This window comes from Danio rerio, chromosome 1 (assembly GCF_049306965.1).
Source record: "Danio rerio strain Tuebingen ecotype United States chromosome 1, GRCz12tu, whole genome shotgun sequence".
NCBI lineage: Eukaryota > Metazoa > Chordata > Actinopteri > Cypriniformes > Danionidae > Danio > Danio rerio.
The window spans coordinates 48,275,885-48,302,502 of NC_133176.1; the positions used below are offsets into that span (position 1 = coordinate 48,275,885).

Here is a 26,618-nt window from a genome sequence, read left to right on the forward strand (position 1 = left end):
TGCAATACCTAGTTTAACCACTGGGTGTCTAACTTACATACTGCACCTTCAACATTATTCACACTATTAATTTTATTGTATGTTGAGTGAAGAATTGTGTACAATTGTGAAGTTTTGATTACGATCGGTAACACAGCCCTTTGTAGTTCTATTTATAAATTAAATGTGACATTGTTATTTAGTCACTTGTTTTGTTTGGGTTCTTGAAGCGACTAAATGTTGGACAAAAAAAAAAAACAATCCACATGTTGTAAATCGAGACGTCTCTACATCTTTATTAGAAATCTACTGCAAATATCAAGCAATCCACATCTAACGAGTTAATGATGCATCTTAACGACAGATCTTTTGAGTAGATTGTCACGGATTATTCATGCTTGAATTTGAATATTTACCAGGACTGTAAGATACTCCGAGACTTGCACTGTAAAGCAGTGTTATACCATTATCCTCAAAAAAAGATATATATATATATGTATAGATAGAAAATAATCTGTAATTATCAGAATATAAACCACACCGATTACTCTCATACAGTATTGCAGAATCTGCATATCATGTTCACCTGCATGCAGTACGAGTAGATGTGCTTGGTCGAGTGTTAAAACACACTAAACCGTTGTAAAAATCAACACAATATTGTACCGTATGAACTCTAAACATATCAGAATTCTAAATGTACACAAGTACAAATATGCGATAATGTCCTCAATGAGTCCAGGACCAGTGCAGTGTCACATTATGAGCAAATACACACTGATTATTTCCTCTTTGGCCAAAAAGATCAAAGAAACGCACAAGGTTACCTCAAGAATGGCCCGCAAAAAGGAAGCCAGTACGTTTACCACATTAATTCCGACCGGGCTAAATTTGGCATGCGGATATCATCACAGACAATACTACAAAGCCCTTAATAATAATAGTAAGAGACCAGTACGTTCATGCAGGTTTTTTCTTCCATGTTAGCATTAAGAAGTTAGTTTCAGTTAATGAAGGGAAGAGATGGTTGTTGTTGAATCCTCTGAATGGAAGACAGTATTGTATCGCAGGCATGAAGAGCAAGAGACGTGTGTTTGCAGGGGTACCACAAAGATGAGACACGTGTGCATATAATATAGTCCATGTGTTGATGGAGGAGGCTCAGGGCTTCCAGAGTTTGAGCAGGCCGTCCTCGCTGTATGTGGCGATCAGATTCTGGTGAGGGTGGTGAGCGATGCCAATCACATCTTTTTCATGTACCTGTGGACGACATACACAAAAGCGATTGTTTAATTCAAAGCAGACGCCATTTTAATGTGTAGTTTGATGCACACTTTATATGTAAAGTAGATACTTTCAGATAATTTTAAAATAAAAGGTAATCTATTTACATATACAGTAGTCAACCTTCGAAGTGGATCATCACGCTTCATGAACAACCCCTATTCTTGTATTAGGACAATTTAAAAAAAAAATTTCTGGATCCACATCAAATGTTGACCACTGTATATACACAGACTACTACACACTTATATACACTACTATACACACACACAGATTAACTTTATACTGAACCAAATGTTCCTAATAAGAGATGCATCATTAATCAGAAGTTTTGATTAAATTTAGTCGTCTTTTCTGGTTTCAAGAGTTCACACTTAGCTGATGGTTGACAATAAAGCTTGTTGGACATGCTGTCCTGCGAGAGAGCCCTGAGCTTAAAAGGTGCTCGAGCCCTGGGCTCCCTCCTGTTAGCAGGCCGAGAAGGGAGATTGAGCTCAGATCTCGATGAACTCCCCCGACTTGTTAATGGCTAATGACAGATTATAGGAATAGCTATACTGCTTACTAAGGCCCCGTTTACACTAGTGCGTTTTAGTTTTAAAACGGCATTTTAGATAAAAAACGATCCGCGTCCACACTAGCGTTTCACCTAGCGCCTCTGAACATATCTGTCCACACTACGCCACTAAAAACGTATATCACGTGACCATTCGCGCACTCTGGGCATGCGCGTTCTAATATAAACAGAAAGCATGTGTCTCGCTCGGCATTTGGTTATTGTTAGTCAACAAATGCCGGTTGAACATTAAACGCGATGGCAAAGAAAGCAAGAGAGGTATTTTTGCGGACAGACGATGAGGTCGAGTTGCTACTAAATGTAACAAATGAATAACTGCACAATGGCGCCTAAAACAGACAATAGTGCAAACAACGCTCCCATTTCTGTGCCCATTTTGATGTTTACGGTACTGTCTTCCGGTAGCGTTAAAGCCATGTGTTGTGATAGGGACTTGACAAATAAGGGAAGGATACGCAATGACACAAAAGCCCCAATCAGGTAGCGAATCTCAGCAGTCCCGCCTCCGTTTTTGAGATGTCTCAGTTTTTCCTCATCCACACTGAAACGGAGCAGCAGAGTTTTCAAATTAAATGGCATGTTTATGGATTGGGAGGAGCCCAGGGGAAACCCACACGAGCATGGGGAGAACGAGCAAACTTCGCACAGAAATGACATCTAGTCAAATAAGGACTTGAACCAGTGACATTGTTGCTGTGAAGCAACAGTGCTAATCACTGGGCCGCCGTGCCGTCCAATCTAGAAACATAAGAGCGAGTAGGGGTGGGAGGAGGGATTCTTCAAGATGAAGATACTGAGATAGGAAACTTTGGTTATTTATAGTGAGTTAGGAATCGTATGATTCGGTCACACTGCACTTTTCTCCCCATAGACTTCCATTCATACGCTTGAACATGTCAGACCGGAAATGTAAGGTCGTGAGGCAAGTTTCATAGTTCGCTGCATTGGAAAGTTCAAGCTTGGTGAACTCTGACCTGCGAACTCTCATCATATAATAACGTGAGACCAATCGAGGATCAAAACATGACCTCTCTGGACAGAAATTTAAAACTTGGATCAATCGCTCGCTTTGTTTAATGTTTAGTCATCTTGTTTAATCCCGCTCCTTATTGCAGCGCTGTACGGCAGAATTTCGCAAACTCAAAGTCCAGTGTTAACTGCAGCTTTAGCTGATGCAGGACCAGCTATGGTCAATCATAAGCCTGTGCTCTTTCGCAATTAATTTATAATAAAAACTTCACTTAAATCTAGAGCCTCATCCAAGAAATCCAGGGAAAAGAACATTTATATTATAATATAATTATGCAAACAAATGAAAACAAAAATGTTTTTTGACGTATCATTTTTTTTTCATCAAAGAAAGCATGATTAATTTAAAAGTTCGAACAAAGCCTTGACACACAAAAACAAAACACAAAAGAAAAAATACACAAAAAAACTAAACTCACTGTCAAGAATTATCGAAAAAATACTGCAATGTTTTGTTAAGCGGTGACAAAAAGCCTAATAGCAAAAAAGTATAAACTTTTTAAAAGGTTTAGCTTGAGAAAGCAGAGCAACAAAATAATCAACACCAAAACAAAACAAGTTTTGATGTGAAATACATCACAAAGCAAAAGCAGTGACACCCAAAAACTAAACAAATTGTCACAAATCATCAAAAGTCTTATTGTTTTCAATGAAATCACAAAACAAAAGCAAAAATAAAAAGTGAAACTTGAGAAACAACAAAATACAAAATGTGTTTGAAGACTGTGATTGATTTATGAGATCAAAACACGTTTTGTTTTTGTGCTTTGTACATGTTGCTGTTTTGGGGTTTCTCTGCTTTCTTGTTCCACTTTATATTTTATATTTAGTTTTTTGTTTTGTGACTCTTTTAAATGAAGCAAACTAAAACATTCATTATCATCAAAGAGACCCACATATAGACAAAGTAGTAATTAAACAGAAATGAAATTGTTCAATTCAAATGTGTTCATAATAAGGATGAGCATTAACCACATATTTTGATTCTCTTTTTTTTTCTGGAGTACCAAGAAATCGAGTTCCTCCAGCTGTGGGTCTAGCGCTCTTGACTGAACCGAAGCGTGTCTGCTGGATAAGCAGCATGTGCTGTGCTGTGCGGGGCGGGGGGGTGTGGTGACAGTACCGTGAGCGTTCTCTCCAGCTTGCCAGTGATGGTGCTGAAGCAGTACAGCACATAGTCCTCTCCCACGCAATAAATCCACTCGCCACGTGGAGACAACGTGCAGCAAACAAAGTCAGCCCCTTCCCTCACGCCAGAGCAGAAACTCCTCATCACCTGCAGAGGAATGAGGAGGAGATAAAGCGCAGTCCAAAACACGCAGGACTGAGTCATCAAACGCGTCGACACAAGAGTGGGCGAGACGGGTACACCTCTTACGCCAGCAGACACCCAGAATATTAAGTGCGCAGTTATTTTTAGCAAACCTCACACAACCTGCGTTGGAAGTCAATGCTTTTTTTTTTAACTTCTGCTTAACAGGCAGCATTTAGTCAAGGATTTTAATTCACAGATGGTATAAATATGTGCAGCATGCTGTCTGTTTGGAAAATATAAACACACAGGTAATTTGTGTACATTTTAAGGAGGTATGAATTTAAATCTTGATCCTTGGCATGGAATAAATTTATTAAAAGTACGTTTCAAAATAGCTCAAAGGGTTAGTTCACCCCAAAATGTGAATTCTGTTATTAATTACTAATGTCGTTCGGATCTCCTGAGACCTTTGTTCATCTTCAGAAAAAACATTATGATATTTTAGATGAAATCAGAGAGCTTTCTGACCCTTCATAGACAGCAAGGGTCCCGGGATGTTCAGAAAAATAACCAAAACATTGGCAAAATTCAATAAGTTTTCCAAAATATTCATTCATTCATTCATTTTCCTTCGGCTAAAGGCTTGGTTTATATTTCTGCATCAAGTGATCGTCGTGATCAGTGCTTAATTTATGATTCGCGAGGTCCCGGAACAGATCGGGCTAACTGATCCGGCATACTACCCGAGGATGTAGAGTTGTTGTGCATGAAAGTGAAGGAGGGGTGGTGGGGTGTGTGGTGGAGGGGGTGGGGGGTTTCTAGGGGGCCGTTGGATAGCGAAGGGGTTTTGCGAACGTAAGTTAAGAGCCGGAGCGGAGGTTGGTTTTCGCGAACAAAAGTTAAGAGGGTTAGGAAGTCACGGAGCACAGAAAAAGTAAAAAGCGGATGGGTGAGGAGGTGGGATCGGTAAAATGAAGTGCTGGATCAGATTTCAGAGGTGCCAGATCCGGAGTGTTCCGGCACAAATTAAGCCCTGGCCGTGACCCACAGTGCATGCCTTGCGCGTAGTCGTGTGTGTATATACTTCTGCATGCTGTTGGTGTTGCACTGCAATAACACTTCTGAAACGCTAGCTTGTAGGTTTTATGTTCCTCTGTGCCGAGTTTTGTGGGTGTTTTGTTTTTTTCTGGACGATACCTTAATGTACAGGTAGCTAAAACGTGCTCATTCAGAGGCGAGAACTGGCGAACGTGCAACAACATTAATCATAGGGTAAACACAAAACAACAGTTTCTTTCTAGAGCTCCTTCACAGGACTCGACACTTGTAAACACTTGCTCCATCGGGCCCGCAGCTCTTAGTACCGCCCACACTCGTCACAGCTACCAAGCCAGCCAATCACAAAGCTTGCGCTACATGTCATTGTGATGTTTAGTTACATTTTTTGAAAAGTGCATGTCAGCGTCGGCCATGGCGAGGGCTATACGACCACGTGAAAGCTGCGCTGGAGAATATGCGTGCGGTTAATGCAGAAGTATAAATCAGCCTTTAGACTCTGATTTATCAAAGGTCGCCAACGCGGAATGAACCGACAACTATTCCAGCATATGTTTTACGCAGTTGATGCCCTTACAGCCACAACCTATCACTGGTAAATTTCCAAAATATTAAAATATGCAAACTATTAGCCAATCATATGAGTATGTGTTTACTTTAAAGTTTATAATCCACCATGTCTATAATAACTGTGATCCAATTTGGGAGATCAAAACAGATCTGTAAATAGCCATTGCTTCCAAAATATATATTTTTATATATACATCTTAGTAACATTATAAATGGACCTCAGATAACTGTACAAAAATAATGAAAAGGCCCGAAAAAGACTCCTTTAAGCCAGTTTTGGTCAATTAGTGTTTCTCACCTGGCCATGAATGTTCGTAACAACCACTGTGTTGGTCCTATTGCTCACTACAAAGTGCTCAGGGGTCTTTGGAACCAGCACAACATTGTTAACTGTGATGTCTGTACCCTCAGGGATGTCAGGGGTTTTTATTGTGTGGGTGCAATCCATTGTCTTCACGGTCCAGACCTGACGAAAAACAAAAATGAGTAAGAAAATCCTCAAAAGTACATGTGAAAGGCAAAGACTAGTAAAGGCAGGACACTACAGTGTGAATACATACTTTTACCGTGCCGTCCGCCGATGCGCTAATGACATGCTGGCCGTCGTGCGAGTAGATGACATCGTTTACATGAGCTGTGTGGCCTCTAAACTCCTTCAAGCACTTCCCTGACTTCAAACCATGAATCCTGATCATTGAAATAAAGGAGTTAGAAATGTATTTGTAAGCACAACACACAACTTATTTGCTTAATAAATGTTAAGCCCAAGAAAAGGAGCGACAATCAAAAATCATACGAAACAAAGAAGCAATTCATAAAAAGGAAGCATGTTATGATGCCATGAATTGATTATTTTAAGCAAAGAGCCTAAAATCCAAAAGGAAAAACCTTAAAATAACATTAAAGACCTTTTTTTAAATTTTGTGTACAAACTGCAGCCTTACTTTCTCATCTCACAATCCACAAATTAGATTGATTATTATTCCTCTGTTGTTGAGAGACAAAAGAACACACTCGCAAGTTATGATGTGATCAATTAATGATTAATTCCTTGACAACATAAACCCTGAGCAAAGCTGATGCTTAAAACCATGTCAAAAAACATACCTGAACAAAATACAACCAGAGCACGAGCAAAACACAAATCAGTCGATTGTTATCGTCACGGGAAATGACTGACACCTGACAACAAAGCAAAAAAGAAAAACTTTGAACAAAACAACAACCAAACCAAAATTAAAATATAAAAAAACAAACAAACTAACAAAAAAAAAAACAAAATAACATGACACCTACATCAAAGAGATGATTGATTTCTTTGGTGAATAAATGTTGAGCCAAGACACCTAAAACAAAGTGAAATAAAAGACAAAAAAACCCTCATACCAAGCTAAAATAAAATCCAAAAACAAAGCAAAATTCATTTGTTTATTTAATTTCTTTTTGGTTGAGTCCCTTTATTAATCAGGGGTCACCACACCAGAATGAACCGCCAACTATTCCTGCATATGTTTTGCGCAGCAGATGCCCTTCCAGCCGCAACCCAGTACTGGGAAACACCCACACACTCTCGCATTCACACTCATACACTACAGGCCAATTTTGTTTATTTAATTCACCTATAGCGCATGTCTTTGGACTCGGGGGGAAACCGGAGCATCCAAAGGAAATCCACGCGAACACAGGGAGAACATGCAAACTCCACACAGGAATGTCAACTGAACCAGCCAGGGTTCGAACCAGCAACTGTCTTGCTGTGAAGCGACGGTGCTTCCCACTGAGCCATTGTGCCACCACAAAGCGTAATGAAAGCGAAAAAAACATTGAAGTGAAAATACAAGCAAACCTCAAAACAAAGCAAAATAAAAGTGAAAAACAAAACATACCTAGCTAAACTACAACAAAGCAAATCAATAAACAAAGCCAAATAACAATGAAGAAAAAAATACAACAGAGCAAACACACAAGTTATAAATGAAGCAATTTGTCGCCGTATGACCACTTTATTCAGTTGTATCAGTATCATATTTAGATTTAATAATGGATTTCTTCAAAGAGTGAAGCCAAAGCAAAACTGCAACCCCAAAAACAAAAATGAAGCATAACAATCAGGGGTGCCACTAGGGGAGGGGTCAAGTTAGGAGCCGTTTAGGGGCCCCCAGAGACACTATTAGGGGATGCCAACCTCCCAACCAGATGCCAACCGCCCAGCTCTTTACTTTAATCCATGAACAAATTACCCTGCCACCCACTTTAGTCCACGACAACCCCCAACCCCCACTCTTCCATGACACTTTCCCAGCACCCACAACACCCTCAAACTCTTGACACTCTCGAAATACTGTCATAGGGCCCGTACCATCCAGCGGCACCTCTAATTTCCATCAAACAGACTTTTAAAATATTTGACATCAGTCATAATAACTTTGCCTGCAACTAACATGACTCGATGGTAATCTGTAGCGTTCACTGCTACATAATAAAGCGAGTTTCCGCCATTGTTTTCATCTGTTCTTGGAGATCCATTTATAATGTTTTCTAAAAATGCATCAACAAAACATTGAAAAAAAATAACAATTCTCTCTCTCAAGCACATGGAATTCCACCCACATGCACCATGAGAGTCGAGCGCTGACGCCCAGCCGCAGAACTACTGCAGTCAGGACTGAGAGAGAGAGAGAGAGAAATATACAAGATTCACTGTACAGCCAAATAACCCTGAATATTCCTCAGTTCCAGTCACTACATGGTGATAATTAAATCAGGAATTCGTCTAGGTGAAGGACCCACTGCTTATCTAGTAGCCCATTGTATATATTATGTTTTATATAAATATATATGTATGTATGTTATTGTTTTATATGTATACTGTATATATTCCTTTCTATTTTATTCTGAATTATTATTGTTATTAATTAATATTCAATATTGATTACTACTCCTATTATCTATATTGACTTTGCTATGTACACTTTGAATATGTACTCATGTCATGCCAATCAAATGAAGTGAATCGAATTGAGAGAGAGACTTCGCTTTCAGCATGTGATGATTCTTACAGCATCACGTCTCCACAGTCTAATTTATGCCAAAAAATTCCTCAAATCTACCTATTACTATCTTACGAACATTTACAAACACACAATAGCTATCAAAAATAATCAATAAAACATAAAACAGACCAACTTTTACACGTCATCTCTAATGTTAGGCTGGCATTCACGTGTCTCCCTCACACACACACAAGAGCATAAATCCAATCTATTGCAAAGTGGGCGTGGTTAGCATTCTTCAATAAGGAGCCAATAGCGTAACAGCTTTACATCTTCACGCCCCCTATTCTAAAGAGCTGGAATGACAAAACGTCTGCCTGTGTGTTGGCAGATGTGCGGGCTACAGAAACACATTATCTGTGCGTGCTCCTTCTCCGCAGCACGTGGCCAATCACGCTTCTCACCACCCACATGCACCATGAGCGCCTAGAAATGACAGCCAGCCTTAGAAAGTGCTGCAGTCTGGTACCCGAGATGCTGAATCGGAGCATGTGCCGGAATATTCCTAATGATGTTTAGCACCCAGACCACGACTTGAGATTTTCCCTCCTCCTCCTCCTCCGCCCCTGCCTTTTTTTCTGTCTACAAAGCATCCGTGGCAAAACATTTTGAGGAAGGTAACCTACAGTTTCCTGCTGGCACTTGTTATCGCATAGCAACTGATCATCTTCTTCTGCTGCATGTAATAACGCTTTTGGTGTGAAAGTCATTACATGCTTGGCTTCCCCTTCTGTTTCTTTTCCTTTTTGCTAAGCAGGAAAACCACAGCTATTAGCTGACTATCAAAACAAAGCAAGAATGCTGATGTCATGATGCTTTATTACTGATCATTAGAGTCAAAGGATGCTTAACATTGAAGATCAAGGAGAATTACGAAATCATACATTAATATGTGAAAGCAATCTGTTCAATCTGTAAGCTGGTTTTGGGATTCATTAAATGTTCATAGGAATACAATTGTGAAATGCTGTTTTTTTCCTGTTACTTGCATGAAAACTTACAATTATTTTGCATTCTCAAAAGTGCTTCTTGTATATATATTTACACAACAATTCTGTCTGGTTCTCGAATCTGATTGGCTGATAGCCGTGCGATATATTGCAATAACAGCACTCTTCACTCTTGTGTATTACTCCGCCCACATGTGACAGCAGATCAATAAACCCACTACAGACAAATATTGCAGCTGTTGGACAACATAATGTACTTTTGAGGCTTTTTCAGCCATGAATGTAGTTGTTTAGATTGCATCTATGCAGTTTATTTATAAGGACAGTGCCTATTTTAAAATAGATTCACCGCATCTGCATTCATCAGCCTGTCATACTGAGTAGAGCAAAGATGGTTGACAATGTCCATCCAGAAGATGGCGACAGAGACTGCATAATAGAGACTCACTCTTTTATGTGGGTTAGTGCTGTATTTATACCATAGTAATTGTAGTGTATTGAGTGTTAGATGGAACTCACATATCAGGAATGTTTGCATTTTGCGTTGGCCACTCTTTGTATAACAAAGAGTTACTTTTTGGTTGGCCATTTGTTTGTGTCTAATGGGTCTTCTGCTTTCGTTACTGCAGACTAGTTCCCAAAAAAGAAAGAAAGAAGAAATGCCTGCATGTGTTTAGTGTTTTTCCTTATCGCAAACACAACAGTACTGTGGTAGTGTTTGAGTTGCTTTGGCTTTTTCGGGGTTAATTATTGTGATCTCCTGATTGCAACATGCAACAATCATGCTGTTCAGCCTTATAATCCTAAAATGTCAGCAAAATCACCTGTTTTGTCATCATTTTAGACATTACGGTAGAGAATCATTCAAATACTAGCTCTTAAGTGATGTTTGTAAATTAGCAGCTGTTTCTGCCGTTCTGACGTCAGCTTCAGATATAAATTAATTGCAGAAGAAAGTAGTTCCTAATAGAGAAAGGGTGTTTAGACTCTCCGTGTTAGATTTTCCTTTTTATATACACGATTATGCCGTCGAGCTGTTGTTTAAATGCAATATCACATTCCCACAAGTATATAAATATATATATATATATATATATATATATATATATATATATATATATATATATATATATATATATATATATATATTATAGTTTTGAGATTTAAAGTTAAAAAAGTTAAAGTAAAAAAAAAAAGATTAAATGTTGAGAACAAACTCATTAAATATTGAGAATAAAGTAGTTTAGTTTTGTGAAAAAAACATGTAATTTTTTTTGAGAATTCTTTTTAAATTAAATGTTAAGAATAACCTCATTCAATAATAAAATAAAGTTATTTTATTTCAAGAAAAAACATTAAATTTGGGAAAAAAAGTTTAAATAAAACATTGAGAATAAACTCATTCAATGGTGAGAAGAAAGTCATTTTGTTTTGTGAAAACCGTTCAGTTTTAAGAAAAAAAAGTAATTTAACTTCGAGAATACAGTTGTTGTTGATGTTGTTTAGAGAAATAAATTCTTGTTTCTCATGAATTTTATCTCACATTATTATGTTCTGTTACATTCCTATTGCTTTGTCCAAATCTTGAAATAGTTTTTATTTTTTATTAAAGCTTGACTTTAAGTTTCTTCCTTAGATTCTTTTATAATATTTTTTTAGATGTTTTTCACCCTTCATTGGGCCAGAATAGTGGAGGTTACAAACAGAAGAGCATTGGGAGCAGAGAGAGGTGAATTGAACTCAGGTCTCCACGAGCACCACAGTGCTTTATGTCAGCACACTTAACCACTAGGCTATTGCCGCTGACATTCCATAGAAGACAAAAAAAGAGAGATTTAGAAAACTTAATATAAATAAAATAAGATTTTAAATTAATAAACTGCCTAAGTTATTGTACTAATTAATGATAGAATTACATTGCTAAATTATTTTTTAGGTTGTTAAACACCAAAGCATCTTATTTTCTTAACTAAAAAGAAGAAAATATTTAATTACTTAAGAATTTATCAAGAATTTATCACATAACAATCAAACAAAATTGTCAAATTCACCCTCTAGTGGCAGTCGCACAGAATTTCAATTTTGATCGTAGCGTCAACATGGCAGCTATGCTGATATAGATCGTGTCTAGGGTATTAAACTAAATTTTAAGTTTAATCTGATCATATATATATATATATATATATATATATATATATATATATATATATATATATATATATATATATATATATATATATAATTTATACTTTTTTGTACAGTGTATTATATACACAAAGAATTCATAGGCAAAACCACTAAGTGCTGTCTATTTTTTTTTCTAAAATAAGCATTTTCCTCAGATTCAGATTTGTAGATTTAGTAATTTTACTTTTTATGGCAATGAGCTATTTGTTTTTATTATTTTTAAAGTGATATAACTGAACATAAATATCGAATGCTGAGAAAAATGATTTCAGACGGCACTCTCATTATATAAAATAATTTTTTTACAAATCCATTTCAAGCTACATTCATATGCTCTGACAAGATAACATATGTATTGCAAACCCTCTTTCATTTGTACTTATTTGGGCTGAGGACATACCAACACAACGTCGTAGAAAGCAATGCAGATATTCCAGAAAACAAAAGATTGGCAGAAGACATGAATACACTGTGTGGGCAGTCAATCAATCACGTCAGATACCAACTGGATGCACAACTAATCAGATTTAAATTGACAGTCTGAACAAGGCTTAAATGTCTGTATAATTACAGTCGCTCTAGAAAGCACATTCAGGATGCCAAAAACCCATTCATTACACCATCAAACGCCACTTGTGAAATAATAATGCAATAATAATGATGGAATGTGTAAAAGCGGTGCATGATGATTTGCATAATAATAAGGCTTTATGATGTTTGGACATGTAATAATATGTTAAACCTGATGGTCTGGTCAAAGGATGAACTCAGTAGTTGAGTGCTGTCCCGGTTGAAGCAGACACTGGTCACCGCTTTGCTGTGGGCTCGTTCCAATCTATTCAGACACGTCCCGTTCAGAATTCTCCAGACCTAAAATAAGAAAATAATCTCTGAGACTGAGTTCTGAAAAGTGCCACTCACAGTTTTAGGTTCAATATGATTTTTCAATAATGTTTTGAAGAGAACTGCTCATTGAATTAACCCTTTATCAGGCGAAGAACCATATATACCTGCCAACCCTCCCATTTTCCCGGGATTCTCCCGTATTTTACATTGCTATCCCGCTATCATCCTGTAAAGGTAATATTTTGTGTAAAAAATATTTCTTACATATTTTAATCTCTCTATAAAGGATGGCAATAAACATTATAGAGCCGATCCTTCCTATACGCAACCCATACAACCAAACACCAGGAAGTGTCTCTTGCTCTTAAATGTGAATCTGTTCTGTGCTTTCCTTTTGTTTGAAAACACTTTACAATAAATATAAAAACAGCGGGATTTCATTTCTTTCTATTAAAGGTGCCGTTGGCCCTCCAAATGCAATCCTCAAAAGTTTATGTAACAGTGGGTGACTGTCAGACATGCTCCATACTGATAAATAGATGCTGCTTTACAAACGGATTTTGTACACACAATTTGAAGCAGAGCGAAAGTGACACTCTGGCGTTTTAGGTGTGGGTTTGAACAGAAATAATAATAATAATAATAATAATAATAATAATCTAAACATGTTATATGTTTCCTGTATTTTTCCTGTAATTGAATGTTTCTATGAAAAGTGGCAAAAAACATTGAAGAACCAATTCTCCCCATACGCAACCCATACTGCCGAACCACCAGGGGACGCCACTTGCTCTTAAATGTTAATCTGTTCTGTGCTTTCCTTTTATTTAGGCATGAAACAGTTTAAAATAAATATAAAAACAGCAGGATTCCCTTCCTTTCCATTACAGGTGCTGTTGGCCCTCCTATGCAATACTCAAAAGTTTAATATACTGGTGCGCAACTGTCAGACGCACTTTTATACTGATAAATAGAAGCTGCTTCACAAACGCTACAAGTTATTTAAAGCCGAGGGAAAGTGGACACTCTGGGTTTTGGGTGCGAGTTTGAACTGACATTTGCTGGATAAGTTGACGGCTGGATAAAGCCGACAAGAAAATGAATGAATGAATGAATGAATGAATAATACTAATAATAATAACTGACTGTAATTACTGACTGTTTTAACTGTTTATTTACAATGAAACAGCTTCAGATGAACATATTTAGTAATTTGTTGAATTTTTTTTATTCCTTATTTTCAAATCCCAGTGTTGACAGGTATAAAAGCATATGGTAACTTCATTGGCATACAATAGTCAACATTTGACTACATTTCAAAATTGGCATGAATGTCTGGCATGAATGAGTGTTGTTTAATAAATTTAGGACAACTTTGATAAAAGTTTTTGATCCACTTCAAATGTTTACTACAATTTTTAGTTCAAAGGTCTTGTCATGAACCACAGCAGCACTTCATAGATTTCCCAATTCAATGAGTGACAATAAAACCAGTAATACTTTAAAATATTATTATTCTATTCAAAAAAGTGCTACTATTAACTAACAAGGGCACAAAAACACTTCCATTTCCTATCATATACATTTGAATTCACCTAATATTTCCTCAAGTCTCTAATGGTTCATTTGCAGATTCATTCATTCTCTGACCTGTCAGATGATCCAGTTTGCTGTAATTGGTTGTTACGAACAGTTGGGAAGTGAAACTTGTTTTGGCCATTCAGAATCTATTCTTTTTTTAAGGAGACAATGGTTTTATTTGTCATGCACTTTGTAGACCTATTACAATCATAAACAGCTACACCACACACAGCATGAAAGGTAATATCTGAACATCCTTACTCCACTGTTTGGTGTCACTTAAGAATCATTCAATGCTGATTTGAGGTGTATGGAATGTGTAATGTACTGAAGTGGGAAAAATCAAAAGTGTTTATTTGAAATGGAAATAATTTGTGACATGGTAAATGTTTTTATCATTAATCTTGATCTATTTAATGTCTGTAATTAGAGTATACTTTTTTCTGTTTGATCATGAGAACAATAGCTGGGTTTCCATCACCCTGTGTTAATGCGCATTTTAAAGTATTGCATGATAAAGGAGTGACGAAAACGTCCATTTTTGTTATGAAAACATTTGACGTTAACGTTTATATGCTCACTTGAGGTTGTTTCGAACTTGGTTAAATCTGAATAATGTAAGATGGAAATGTATTTGCTGAATAAACTCTGACATAGCGAACATTACACCTACATGACCAATGAATTAACTCCATTAGGCATGCCCTTGATTGCTCGGTTACGAATACTACAGTCAGCCACTCTAACTAGATGCAATCGCACCTAATTAATGTGAATGTGGGATCATTTCTTTTTTGACAAACTTATGAATATATTAACTTAAGGTTAGGATGGAAACCCGTCTATTGTCTCTTAGATCTGCTAGAAACCAAACATACATGTTTTTCCATAAATCTTTTCAGAAGTATCTTCACACATTACAATATATAGCCAATAAAGTTCTCTTCAACAATCAATTGTTCTTAATATCAGGACCTCACCTGTATCTTTCCATCCTGAGCTCCAGAGGCGATCACGTGGGAGTCGTGACTTACTGCCAGACACAGCACAGCTTCATCCATCATCATGAAATTATCCTGAGCCTGGTACTTCAGATCCTGCCCACAAAGTAAACAATCACAAAAACCATCACACACAAAAACAACACACATGGCAGGTTCAAAAAGTAGTGAGGATGACACAATGTTTCTCAAAAAACACATTTTAAAAGGCGCTGTTGACTTAACATTTTCAACAGATGTCAATAACAACCCAAGTAATCCATATATACGAAAAACATATTTAGAAAATGATCATGTAAATTTATGTGTATAAAATTAAATGACACAGGGAAAAAATATTGAAGACATAAAGAAGGGAAGGTGTAAAAAGGCATGGAAAGCCCAGACAGCGGCTGAAATCTCTCAGTAGTTAGAAAGCAATGTAAATGAATGTTAGCTGCTTCAGCCCCAAAATCTACACTACCCAATGATAAAGATGAAACCAGGGTGGACATTTCAGCAAGACGATAACCCTAAACACAGCCAGGAAACTCTCAGTTGGTTTCAGAAAAGAAAATAAAGCCCAGTCAACCACCTTTCCTTAATCCAATAGAAAATAAAAGCTAAAGATCAGAGTTCATAGATGAAACCCACAGAACCATAAAGATTTGCAGACCAAGAGAGCCTTTTAAACAAATAATTAAATATATTTTAGTAGTTCAGTGCTTTCTCATTGTCATTGCATTGAATGGCTGAATTGTGCCAAAAGTTTTGGTTTCTTTAGATGTTTGGATTGTCACAGAAATCTGGTACAATTTCATATCAGCAGCACCTTTAGAAATACTTGTAGCAGGAAAAGTCATGGTGTGTTCAACAATTATTTTACCCACTGTAAATGCATGAACATCATGTTAAAGTTAATCAAAATGTTCAATTAAATGAATTTAAATGGAAAATAAATTATTAGAGTGGCGTCATGGTGGCGCAGTGGGTAGCATGATTGCCTCACAGCAAGAAGGTTGCTGGTTCAAGCCCCAGCTGAGTCAGCTGGCATTTCTGTGTAGAGTTTACATGTTCTCCCCGTGTTCGCATGGGTTTCCTCCAGGCCCTCTGGTTTCCCCCACAGTCCAAATTGGGTGAGCTAAATTCTCCGTAGTGTATGTGGATGAGAGTGAATGGGTGTTTCCCAGTGATAGGTTGCAGCTTGAAGGGCATCCACTGCGTAAAACATTCATTCATTCATTTTCTTTTCTGTTTATTCTGTGGCGACTCCTGATTAATAAAGGGTCTAAGCCGAAAAGAAAATGAATGAATGAATGAATAAATGATTAGAAATTAAAATAATTTAGGGTTATAAAGTTTCTTAATAGTCTTAAAAGTTTCTGTATTAAACAAAGAAAATCTACAACCACAACTTTGTGATTTTTCTCAGTCTCTTACTGTATATTCAAATTCCACAGTAGCAGTGGAAAGTCCACTTATGAGAATGGGGCAGGATTTATTTTTGTCCCCAACAGCCTCAGCCCAACCTGATAGACGTCACAGAGTGTGGGGTGACCCATATTCTATACCTCTGAGGTTTCATTAGGAACCAAGGCTCTCCCGACAGAAAAATTAAGCCACACTAAATGTGAAAGTATATTTTTGCCCCCTCAAAAACAGGCCTAGGACATCACGCATGCGTCGCCTTTATTCATGGATGAAGGAGATAATGTTCTTGAGCTCTGTAATTGGAAGAATCAGCCTGAGAATACACAGATATGAATGTAGACTGGCTAAAAGTGCATTTTTTGTTAATAAATAATGTCAAAGCATTGCAATAATTAAACATATTTAGCAGGGAAACTCCTGGAAAGAGTTAATTTTATTGCAAGAATGACATTTAGCAAAGTTAACACATCTCTAATTATTCTTATGTCTATGATAACCAGTTTAATTTTTCTCTCCAACGCTTGCAAGCGGTTACAGTATCCTCGTGAATCACTGTCTGGCAAGCATTTCTCCCTGGATGAAAGCCCATCATTGCAGGCTGAATATACTGAAAACTGCTGTGCTGCTGTTCACCCAGCCAAGAACTACCAGTGCCAGAGCCCTGTCATTTCAATACACAACTCGATGAATTCATTCACACCGAATGCCAAAAACCTTGACGTCACCGCTGACAAAGACCTGTCATTTTCAGCCCACATACCAACCGCTGTCAAGACAAGTTCCACCAGAAGGAAATCTGTGAAGTCGAACAGTTCTCAACAGAGCCGCTTGAGATTCTGCTATAGACCTGGAACATTAGCACATTTATGGTTTGTTCACAAATGGCAAGATTGGCTTGATTAAAACTAAATCAATTGCTCTGGTTATCTGAATAAGTGTGAACGCTGCCATCCCAATCTTAGTGTACACACCAAACTAGTGGACCGAGACTGCTGGAAAATGGCTCTCAGTCTCCTTCCACACACAAATGACAAGAAACTTTGGTTTCAAATATACAAAGACATCTAAACAAACCAAAATGCAACATTAAAAAGGACAGAATGCTCAAGAATTCAACATTTTTCTATTCAAAATCATAACGCTTCTTAAATGTTCAACATTCAACATTCTTGAATGTTTTAGAAACACATCTCCTTGGAAGATTATTTTCTGCTGCTGTTCAGACACTTTCACACATTTTATAAGATTTTCACAAGTTCATTAAAGCCTACAGTTCATCTGTTTTCCAGTTGACTTACACATTTTTAGATATGGTCACATCTCACCTCTTCTAAGCTATACTCAATGGCTCTATTCATTGTAAGATTAAAAAAGTTGGTAGAAAAGCATCTCTCTTGCCTCCCTTGGGCTTTATGAGTCTTAAAAGACTTTATTAAGCACACCATGGCATGTCAGGGTAGCTAAGTCTGCCTGTACACTAGTGCTTTTCATTTTAAAACCCCTGTTTTAATGTCCACTGGTGTTTTTAAGGTCTCCATCGACACTATCCAGCCTAAAATGATGCTAAGTGACCATTCAAACTCACTGGGAGAGTGCATATTTTGCTGGCATCTGTATTTCCAGTCAACTGGTTGTGCAGTGGCCACATGAGAAGGGCTTGACGATTGTGCATAGCCACACCTCCGATTTCCAAATTTAGTAGGGATGTCCTGATCAGGTTTTTTGCCCTCAAGTCAGAGTTCAAGTCCAAGTCATTTGATTTTGAGTATCTATTGATACTGAAACCATATCCGATACTTCTACAATGCATAAGTGAAGTTTATTTATAAACAAATTTCGAGAGGATCACGTGCTTATGATTGTTCACAGCTGTTCCAACTTTAGCTAATAGCTGATTATCCTATCAGACGATCCTTAACTCACTATAAATAACCAGACTTTTCTTATCTCAATATCTTAATCTCGAAGAAACCCCCCTCACCCAACCCTACTTTCCCTCCTTTCAAACGGGCGTCACGGTGGTCAGCGATTAGCGCTGTTGCCTCACAGCAAGCATGCCCCTGGTTTAATTCCTTTCCAAACCAGACCAGATTTCTGTGCGGAGTTTGCTCGTTCTCCCCGTGGTCGCATGGGTTTTCCCCGGGTCCTCCGGTTTCCTCCCACAGTTCAAAAACAAGCACACTAACAATTAATCCAAAATATTTTAGCTTAATTCTAAGTACACCTTCAGCATCCATATCTGACACTTAGCTACAATAAGCAAGAGGGGGAGTCATCGAGATCTACCTGAGCTCAAACTCCCCTCTCGCTTTGCAACGGTAGGGAGCCCAGGGCTCGAGGATCTTATAAGCTCAGGGCTCTCTCCCGGGACAGCACGCCAAACTAGCTTTATTATCAATCATCAGCTAAGTGTGAACTGTTGAAAGAAGAGCAAAAAAAATTCAGGATTATCCTTATTTTATATTTAATTCACCTTATTTTAACATTCAACAAATCAGTTTGTTTGTTTTGTTAAATGTAGCCATTTCCTTTCCACCTTTGTCAATCCCAAGTTTACATGTCTCACAGTTTGCTATGGCAATGTTGTCGTCATCAACTTTATAATACCTCCAGACCACCGCAGACATACTCGCGATTTCTGCTTCAAGCTGCTTCTGTGTTCTAAATTGCCAGCATTTAACCAGTAGCGTCCCTGCAACTTAGTGATGTCATGTCGCACACGTTGCTGTTTCTGTGTGAAGTCAAGAAAGAGGTCTAACTTCTATGACACCGCATAACTATAGATATGTAAAAAATAATGAGGATTCGAGTTCTGATCGGGAGAAATTGTCCAAATCCGATCGAAACTGAAACTGAGTGATCAGGACTGATTTCCGATCATGTGACTGGATCTGGACATCCCTAAAATTTTGTGTTTTAGTTTGTCTGAAGTGAAACAGAACAACAGTATTTTCAAACTAAAATGGGGTCTTTAGCAGTTTCAAAATGCTCAGTTTGCATGGGTCAAAGTTGTGGAGTAATGTAGACACCAAGGTGTAACTCTAGCAAAATATATGAGTATAAAAACAAACCATAATAGAGAAAGTTAGGTAACATAAGGCAGTGCAACACTATTTGTTCACACAAATAAAGCCCATCTATCCATTTCTGCATCATAAATTAGTATACATTAATAAAAATAATGGAAAAATAAACTAAAGTTATCAACTCAATCTACACAGATATTAACATTGTAAATCATGTGAAAACAAAGTGATACTAATGAAATCAAGCACTGATTTAAAATAAAGCATCAAAACAGTGAGGGTTTTGTCTTTTTCAGAGCTTTACTTCATGCCACTAATGAAGAAATGTGAAGAGAAAGTGACAGAACAAGATTAATGTCTTGGAAAATCTATGTATTTAATGGCCAGTATAATCTATGCGCTTGCAGTACATACTCACCTTGCAAATTTTACCAGTGGTGAAGTTCCAGACTTCAATGAAACCGTCAACAGATCCAGTGATCAAATACTGTCCATCAGGAGAGAATCGAGCACACTCTACATGGGACTTTGGTCCGAACTGTATCATACATGTAATGGCACCAAAAGAAAATGGGAAAATGTATTAAAATAAGAAAGAATAGCATTATTTTTAATGTTAGCTATTGAATTTAATATTGTTGCAAAATTGTTAATTTGTTTAAAGTAAAAAAAAAAAACATTTATCTTTGACCAACTTATATTTAATATTTTAATAACTTTCAGAAATCCAAGCACTCGTCTGGACCCCAAATTAAGTCCTGACTTTAACAATGTTAGCTGTGCTTTGAGACACTGCCAACCCCTAACAAATTGAGTACAGTGTGTTGATATTAGTCCAAAAGCAGTGTCAAAGTGAGATTGGCAGAACACAAAGACTGAAAGCCTCAGGTCACAAAAGCAAATAAATGTTCATATGCTGAGCCCTGTAGCATGAAGGGTATGCAGATAGACCTTTTAATGCGGATGGACAGAGCAACCATTACTTATTTCTATCTGAAAACATTTGTGCCATCTCCTTCAAGCAATAACTTTAGCTTTCATATTTTTCTGACAAAAAACAAAACATAAAAACACATTTATACAAACCATAATTAATATTTATTATTACAACTGATATTTGCCACATTTATTAATATCAGTATTTCTAAATATTAAAGTAATATCTCAACATAAGCATAGAGATTTTGTAAACCTCAGGACTTGCCTGAATGTTTGAATTAAAGAGCATTGAAATCTATAAACGAAAATTTAAGTTAGCACTTTAGTTGCTAGCAGAAAAACAATAATTAGGTTATTTGAACGATAATTTTGACTTCTGTACGATCGATAATGAAAAAATCATATGATATACGATAATTTAAGTATTTCATGGCATTAAAAAAGAATTTCATTGTAATCTTAGGGCGTCTATTGATCTAGCTGCATCTTTTGCCTACTGTCTGTAAGGAGAACATGAAGTTAGGCACGTTTCCTATCTTATCTTACATTACATTTTCTCAGCCAATCAACGTGGAGAATGGATGAATGTTTGGCCATGTTTAAGTTAGTAGTTTACAGGTTGAGGTCGATCGTTTAAGCAAGAAAGTAAAAACATTTGCTGAAAAGGAAGGTGAGAAGGACAGGAAAGTTGCACTTGTTCTCGTTTTTTCCCCATTCAAATGTATTATGTAAACATGTTTTTCCAAAGTTAATCTCATCAAAACAAGGCCACGAAATCAGCTTATTACTGTTATTCTAAATGGGCTCGTGTTAAAAGTTTGGGAGGGTGTGCAAATTTGCTTGAAAGTTGTGTTCCATGTTTTGGTCCATATCGGCATTAAATTTGTACAGCGAAATGAGTCCCTCAACATCTGGCAATGGCATCGACTTGGAGGTAAAGTTTAAACCTTCCTACTAAAGTAAGCCTAGTTTTTTTAATGTATTGTGGCAATTTGCAAGTTGTATCGAAACACTATTTGTCTACATAATAGCTGTATATTCTCAGTTTGACTCGTGTACGATAAATATCCTCCAAATACAATAATTTTGACGTTCTTTTACAATAGTTTGACATTTCCAATCTGGCAACACTGGTTGCTAGCTTCTAACATTAATTAGCATATCTCTTATGTTTTAGCATGTTGTTATCATGGTTCATACTACTCAATTAGCATGATTTTACATTTGCTAGCTTCTACCATGTTTTAACACGATGCTAGCAGGCATTAGCCTCTTACTAGCAATTCAGCATGACAAACATTTTAGCTGTTACTAACATGTATTGGCACTATCATGCATTAAAACATTGCTATCATATTTTAACATGTTTAGGATCCTGTTAACATGTTTTAACACTATACTAGCAAGTAGCTACCATGTTTCTAGTATACTTTAGAACTAACTTGTTGCGACCATGAATTAACAGCTACCACATTTCATGTTTCTATACTTTAAAGCATGGCTTACATGTTTTAACATTTTGCTAGCATGAATTAGCATGTTGCTAGCACATTTCAATAATGTTTTGCACAAGGGTCATATTTTAACATACTGTTAACATGTGTATTATCATGTAAAACATTTTGCTAACATGAATTAGCATGTTGCTAGCATGTTTTAAATACGTCTGACACATTTTGAACATGAATAAGCATGTCATCTGCATTTGAGAGTTTTTTTAATTACACACTGAACTCACCTTTATGAGGCGACTGAGCTGTGTGGGGAAACGCTCTTCCTCCATGTCCTTCAATGCACCTTTCCCCCGAAACAGTTCCAGAGACATCCCGGGAGGCAGAAGACCCTGGTGCTGCTGCCACTTCAGTGACTTACAAAAGACAATGTGTGCAAAAAAAGACAAAGAATTAGTAGAGAACAAGGAAAAAACCTGCTAATACTGCTCAGTTAATAGATATGGTGTAGAACAGGGATCACCAAACTTGTTCCTGGAAGGCCGGTGTCCTGCAGATTTTAGCTCCAACCCTAATCAAACACACCTGAACAAGCTAATCAAGGTCTAGGTATACTTGAAACACCCAGGCAGGTGTGTTGAGGCAAGTTGGAGCTAAACCCTGGAGGGCACCAGACCTCCAGGAATGAGATAGGTGACCCCTGGTGTAGAATATACACAATTCTTGAAAGCTTAAACATGCTAAACTACTAAAATACTTTATATTTTCCTTACCAGCATTGCTAATGAGCCAAACTGTCTGAGCGCTTTGGTCTCCTGTAACCTATAAAGAGCCCCTTCACATATACGGCCCTGTAAAAACAAAGGATGTGTGATACAGGCAATACAAAAAGGCACCACATATATAAATAGCCTGCAACAGGTTAGAAAAAAAAGAAAAGAAATGAAAGGTGTCAAACCTGGCCAAGAAGACCCATGAGACGAGAAGGGGGCACCAAACAGACCTCTCCAGCAAAAGCTTGAGCGATAGCAAGTCTGCGCTTCTCTTTACTGCTGCCCACTGGATATGCCTGCAAGCCAATGCCAAAAAAAGTAGTTATTCATTGTTTCACAAAAATATCATCCGCCTTGGCTTGGACGGAGAAGTGTGATTATGCAATCCATTATTCAGTTACTTTAGCTGTAAACAACTGTCTGTTGAGATGCATCAGCTGTGATCAATATATCATAATCATAAAAACACAGATTTGTGTTTTTTTTTTCTGACAACTTTTACTATTTCCTGTACTTAGTAATTCTGTTATTTAGCAATAAAAACAAATGCAAGATTTCTATATTTACAAATACTCTAATGACCTTAAAAGACGTTTGTAATTTGGGAGATTAATATACAGTAAGTTCACATTCACACAAAGTACACATCAACGTTTCTGCCTATAGATGTTAACAGTGTTATTCTGACATCTTCGTGATTTGAAAGTGCAAAGACATATAAGTATTGTAACTTGTGGTGCAAAACTATCCAACTGTTGATTAATTTGGAAAAATAATTCACAAAATGAGCCTTTAAATCTTACCTTCTGCGAGTCGAAGTATGGATGTGTGAGCAGGGTCTCCATGCGTGAGTAGCGCTCAGGCTGAGTGTGTTTCAGCATGATCATGGGATCAGTTTGCTTTAGTAAACACTGAGCTGCTCCCAACTCACCCAACTCAATCAACTCCAGCACAATCTAAACAAACAACAACAGAACATTTCTAGTCTCTGCTCAGTTCATTGAAATAGAGGCTTAAGCAGCGAATAGATACCAAAACTGTTTTTTGAAAATGTACATCAAGAAAGACAATACTGCATGAACAAATGGCATTACGACTTGATATTATTCAGGGTTTAATTTTAAAAGTAATTTACAAAATACAGTTGAATATACAGTTGAAGTCAGATTTATTAGCCCCCATTTGATTTGTTTTTCTTTTTAAATATTACATAAATGCTGTTGAACAGAGCAGGGAAATTTTCACAGTATGTCTGATAATATTTTTTCTTCTGGAGAAAATTTTATTTGTTTTAGTTCAGCAAACATTAAAGCAGTTCTTAATTTTTTTAAAACCATTTTAGGGACAAAATTATCAGCCCCTTTAAGCTATTTTTTCCCCGATAGTCTGCAGAACAAACCATCGTTATACAATAACTTGCCTAATTACCATAACCTGCCTAGTTAACCTAATTCACCTATTGCACATTTAAATATCATTTTAAGCTGTATAAAGTGTCTTGAAAAATATCTAGTCAAATATTATTGTCATCATGACAAAGATAAAATAAATCAGTTATTAGAGATGAGTTATTAAACTATTATGTTTAGAAATGTGTTGAAAAAATCTCTCCATTAAACAGAAACTGGGGAAAAGATTAAACAGGGGGGCTAATAATTCTGACTTCAACTGTATATAAAAATTGTTCACTTTAATGTTTCAATTAGCTTTTGTGAAATTATATTTCACTACTGTCATTCAACAAAACGTTCATGTCAAAATGAAACACTCTGAGCTGCACTAATTAAAATGCATCACATTTTATTATCAAAATCTTCCTTATGACAAACGGAAAAAGTTTGGTTTAAGGATTGTCAAGAATTTTAGTATCCAAACTATTGTTGCGAGAAATGGTAATACAGTAGATGATGAAAAAATAAGTAATATTCATTTTTAAAAGTTGTATGTTTTTTGATAGGAACAGCTTACCCAAAAATGTATATTTATTTTCTCACTATTCACACAACCTCAAGTGGTTCAAAACCTTTATGAGTTTCCTTTTCTGTAGAACATATAAGAAGACATTATAAAGTCTGTTTTGAAACTGGTAAGCATTGACTTCCAGAGTATAAAACAAAATACTACATAAGCCAATGCATACAGGTTTCCAACATTCTTCAAAATAACTCCCTTTCCATTCAACAGAAGAAAGAAGTACTTTGAGAAGCTAAATGACAGAAATATCAGTTTTGTGAGAACGTTTATTTCTGCGTATGCTTTACCATTTATATATTTCATTACATAACATTATTCTAACAACTGTAGCGTTTGTTACATTTGGGCAGATTGGTCCTAAAATGCACCTTGACTACTTTACCTGTTCGTAGAGGTCGATGAGCAGCTTGTCGGGAAGTTTGAGATATTGTATGGCAAGCAGCACGATGTCCCACTGCCCGTTGTTGATGTCCGAGATGAAGCTGTCGATGCTGTCCACCGTGTGCAGAGAGACGGTGGTCTCCTCCTGGAGCATCGCCAGAGTGCGGTGCAGATTATTCTCCTTCAGGTACTGCATGATCAGCCGGATCACGCTGCAAACAGTCAACGACGCCGTCAATCATACAATATGTCACACTTTTACCCAGTAGCATTGGATTAACTAAATAATAAGTTCCTTATCTATATTTTAAGTGTGATTAGTTCTGCGTTTAGTCTACTTGAAAAACAAAACACGCTGACGTATGGCTAAAAACGTTTATTGTTTATATTGTGGTGTCACAAAATATGTAGTTTTTCATTATTATATGTGCGCAATATTACAACAGAGGATGATGACAAAAATAGATAAATATAGGCTATATAAGAGCATCGCGAGAAAGTTGCAAGTCGAATGTTTACATTTTGCATTTTGTTTAGCAATCCTTTTCTATAGATTTTTATATTGGACCTGTAGCTATTAGTTTTTGAAGTGTTCATATTTTATTAATATTTATTTGTTATTTTATAGATTTTAAATAATAAATATGCCCTAAGTTCTACATAAAGTGCGTAAACAATATAGTCTACTTTTAAATGTATAAAAAAGAAATAGTCATTTGCATGTAATCTTTATATCTTTTCTATTATTTATATCGGATATGAGATGACTTATATCGTCATTTGTCGCTCAGCCAAGATGTTAAATTCTTCTCAAAACTTTTGTCTAGCCTAGCACAGGTAGTAACTGATGATTTTCATCAATGAAAACGAATGCACAATATTTTACTTCAGACATCATTTACATTGTTTAACAGTTCTATTCAATTTTCCCTTGGATAAGTGTTCCCGTCAATGATTAAAAACGCATCTATACCATTTTAAAGCTGCTTTGATTAGAGGAGATCATTAATAATAAACCCCCATTCATGAAATTACAATAATAATGTAATAAACAAAACCAGTGTTTGACTTACTCTGCGGATTCCACTTCGAGGTCCATGTCTGCGGCTGTGTTTGGTGCGACTCTGCTCTCCTCCGTCTGGATGCGACTGCCAATATTCTCTCCTGCTCGTCTTGTGTTGGTCCTCAGCCACGTGATCGCCGTGTGTCCGCGACCGCCCAAAACACGTGCTGTTGTATTTATTGCTCCCACGTCTGAGATCGCAGAAACCTCTCGCAAATTGTTGCGGTTTTTTT

General features: G+C 36.8%; 1 protein-coding gene across 2 annotated transcripts; it reads right to left on the bottom strand.

Moving 5' to 3' along the window:
• Window positions 1-251: 251 nt before the first annotated feature.
• On the bottom strand, window positions 252-26,472 carry smu1b (SMU1 DNA replication regulator and spliceosomal factor b). Of its 2 annotated transcripts, none has more exons than XR_012407700.1 (13): window positions 26,396-26,472; window positions 25,324-25,534; window positions 23,771-23,923; window positions 23,153-23,263; window positions 22,968-23,045; window positions 22,482-22,610; window positions 20,223-20,342; window positions 15,348-15,464; window positions 12,683-12,810; window positions 6,311-6,932; window positions 6,049-6,216; window positions 3,993-4,145; window positions 252-1,239 (listed from the first exon to the last, which is right to left on the bottom strand). XR_012407700.1 is itself a non-coding variant. In XM_003197701.7 (13 exons), exons 1-13 carry the CDS (start codon window positions 26,419-26,421, stop codon window positions 1,141-1,143), a joined length of 1,620 nt encoding a protein of 539 aa, XP_003197749.1. In that variant the 5' UTR covers window positions 26,422-26,472; the 3' UTR covers window positions 252-1,140. The 2 variants fall into 2 exon arrangements, 1 of the variants encoding a protein (XP_003197749.1); XM_003197701.7 differs by having other exon boundaries at window positions 6,311-6,437.
• Window positions 26,473-26,618: the final 146 nt, after the last annotated feature.